A 2,899-nucleotide genomic window follows, 5' to 3' on the forward strand; every position below is an offset into this window, starting at 1 on the left:
ATATATATATATATGTATATATATATATACATATATATATAAAATTATACGTAAACAATTAGCGTAGACATCTTATGGTAATGTAGACGTAATATGTATCGAATGTCATGATCTTCGTTTATGAATCGACAATCAACAAGACGCGATGATCAAAAAAATCGACGCGGGTTGCTTTCCTAAGAAAAAAGAATTAGAAAAAAAAATAGTAACTGCCGTGGTCACTATCGTTTCCGGATCACTACTCTGTGTGTGTGTGTGTGCGTGCGTACGTGTGTAATTCATTACAGGCACTATTATTTGTATGTCGCATTGTGCCTAGCATTTGGGGTTCTTCAAGGTTACGATGATGGATTAGAAGCCATGATGATTCGAATCATTTACGTCTGAGTCTCGTACGGATTGGTCGTTGTCTCTGCTCGACCGCTACGTCAGTTGTTCGGGGGCCGGGATTTTCTTGAAAGGCAAACGTCTATTTTACATTTACTCGCCAGTCCCGATCTCACAGTCGTTATTCTGCACTCGAAGAAGACGAAACATTTGGACGAGAAAAATATGAGCAAGCGTGAGTAAAATCCGTCAGAAGTGATAGTGACAATGACGTGGAACTAATTGGATTGACCTTTATCGCACATTTTGTCTCTTTTACTTTCCGATAACCGACATCGATAATAGGCTACAAGAGAATTCGATCGTCTATTTTTATCATATTTATTCGATGTGCATAATTATCTAAATCGAGTGACTTCTGCTGAGAGTTTTTGAATTCCAATATTGTAAACACGCATCTGTGTGGAATTGACCTACACTTATGATGACTCGTATATTTTTCTACGACTGTAGCACAGAATACACAACTGACTATCGAATTGTATCGAAATTGAGCGTTTAGTCATATATATGTTTCTCATGTTTTTCAATCGGCAGTAAAGAATGTCGAGCAGAGGTAAACATAGGCGTAATATATATTTTACAAATTGCAAGTTTCCGTTGTTAATTAAATAATATAAAAATAGGAATTTTGATTTTTAAGAGGATAATTTTATTGTTTTAATTGAGAAAAGGCAACATCGTACTTAACCTTTGTAATCGGGATTATTTTGCGCGTAGATATATTCCGGAATTTATAATATATTTTTACATTAAATATAATGTAAAAAATAATTGGCGAACTATGACGTGTTTATCAAGATTTTTGTTGAGATGTTTATCAATACTTTCTCTGCTGCAGAAGAAGTTGAAAATGTAAGAGATTTACTTGAAACAAAATTCGTCTTAGAGAAAGAGACAAGTAGAAATTCTTGATTAGCTTTCGTAATAATATAATCAGATGGAGCATCGACAGTATAATCAACTCTATGACCGCGATAACCTCTTTTTACGTCAAAATACTTTTTAGCAGATGCGCTTATCGCTATCGACAATTCTCCGCGGTTCACCAAATTCTCTCCAGCTCGATATGTTATCGTTACGAGTTATGGATATCCAACAATATTACGCGTTCGATGCGAGTCATAATTCTTTCGCGATAGCGAAAGCGGCTTCAAGGTAATCCACTTCATTCGAGCCACCATTTCATATCTGCTAATTTATATTTCGTATGCAAAGCGTGAATTTTTCTTCGTTATAATTATTTAATATTATCCAAATAGAAAAAAATATTTTTTAAATTACTAAAAGATATTTTGCCAAAATGTCTTACATTTTTCGAAAATATATCTTTTAGTGCTTTAAAAGACATCTTATGCAATATATTAAGATATTTTTAAGATATCTGGAAGGAAAACATCTTATGTGTGTGTATGTGAGGTACTTTAAGACGTTTATAAAATTTTTTTAGATATCTGGAAGATATGCTTAAAACGTTTGAAAGAATGTCTGAAAACATATTATATGGGTCTAAAATTCCAGAAACATTCCAAAAAATATTAAGGTTCTGAAGATATTTAAAAGATATCTCATTATAGATATCTTTTAGATATTTTCAAGACTTCGATGTTTTTTGGATAGCATCATGATGTTAATGTCGTTCGCCGTGGACGCAACATGCTCGTTCAGAATCTAGTCGCGTCATCTAGTTACGACTTAAACTCAAGTCCTCTAGTTGGATCGCTGCCGTGCGATTTATGAGTAGCTGATCTTGTATATATATCGGATATACGGAAAAAATTTTATGGTAAAATTTATTATGAGATATATATTTATGGATAACTCCAGGGGAGTTATTCATAATCAAAGAAAATATCAACATTCTATCGTAATTTAATATACTTCTTGTTTAATATGTATGTGGTATTTATACTTTAGAAACTAAAATTTACTATTAAAAAATTTACTATATATTTTTCTTAACAAAATTTAGTATGTTCTTTAAAAAAATAAACTCTACTAATAATCTATATGTTCCCAAGTATAAATTTACTACTGGCATCAAAGTGGCCCAGTACTGATTTATGGTAAAAACGTTACTGGCATAGTACCAGATACCTGTACGGTTTTAGTATTGGTGTGATACTGGGATGATAGAAAAGGGCCAGTATTGGAAAACAGTACTGTTACAGTACCGAAAATCAATACTGTACCAGTATAAAAAAAATATTGATTCCTAGCACTAGGGAAGTATCTATTCTCAGTACTGGGGCAGTATCGATTTTTATTATTTGTATAATTGTTAATATCACAACTATATAGTATGGAAAGAAAGATCAGACCATGGTCGGGCTGCTCTCGTTTGTACCTACGTATGTCTATTTTTAATAGTCATATGAAGAAAAAATCTTCGGGGCAATAGCTGGAATCGAACTCGAGTCTTCCGCTTGTCAGGAAAGCGTTCTTACCACTGAGCTATCTAAGTTTCGCGTTAGTGACCTCTTCCGTTTTCCCATAAAGGACATTGGTATCG

General features: G+C 33.3%; 1 protein-coding gene across 6 annotated transcripts in view; it reads left to right on the forward strand.

Moving 5' to 3' along the window:
* Positions 1-2,899, forward strand: part of LOC116852413 (antichymotrypsin-2-like) — a 300,750-nt gene that overhangs the window by 38,617 nt on the left and 259,234 nt on the right. The window contains exon 1 of one of the 6 annotated variants that reach the window (XM_032832749.1): positions 389-562. The exons of the other annotated variants lie outside the window; for them this stretch is intronic. Within the exon in view, the coding sequence (XP_032688640.1) occupies positions 553-562 (10 nt within the window). The 5' untranslated portion in view covers positions 389-552. Of the gene's footprint in view, positions 1-388; positions 563-2,899 lie in introns of those variants that run through there. 6 annotated transcript variants of the gene reach the window in all.

This window comes from Odontomachus brunneus, unplaced genomic scaffold, assembly GCF_010583005.1.
Source record: "Odontomachus brunneus isolate Ranch 3 - 2012 unplaced genomic scaffold, Obru_v1 Obru_scaffold_223, whole genome shotgun sequence".
In the NCBI taxonomy this organism is placed as follows: Eukaryota; Metazoa; Arthropoda; class Insecta; order Hymenoptera; family Formicidae; genus Odontomachus; species Odontomachus brunneus.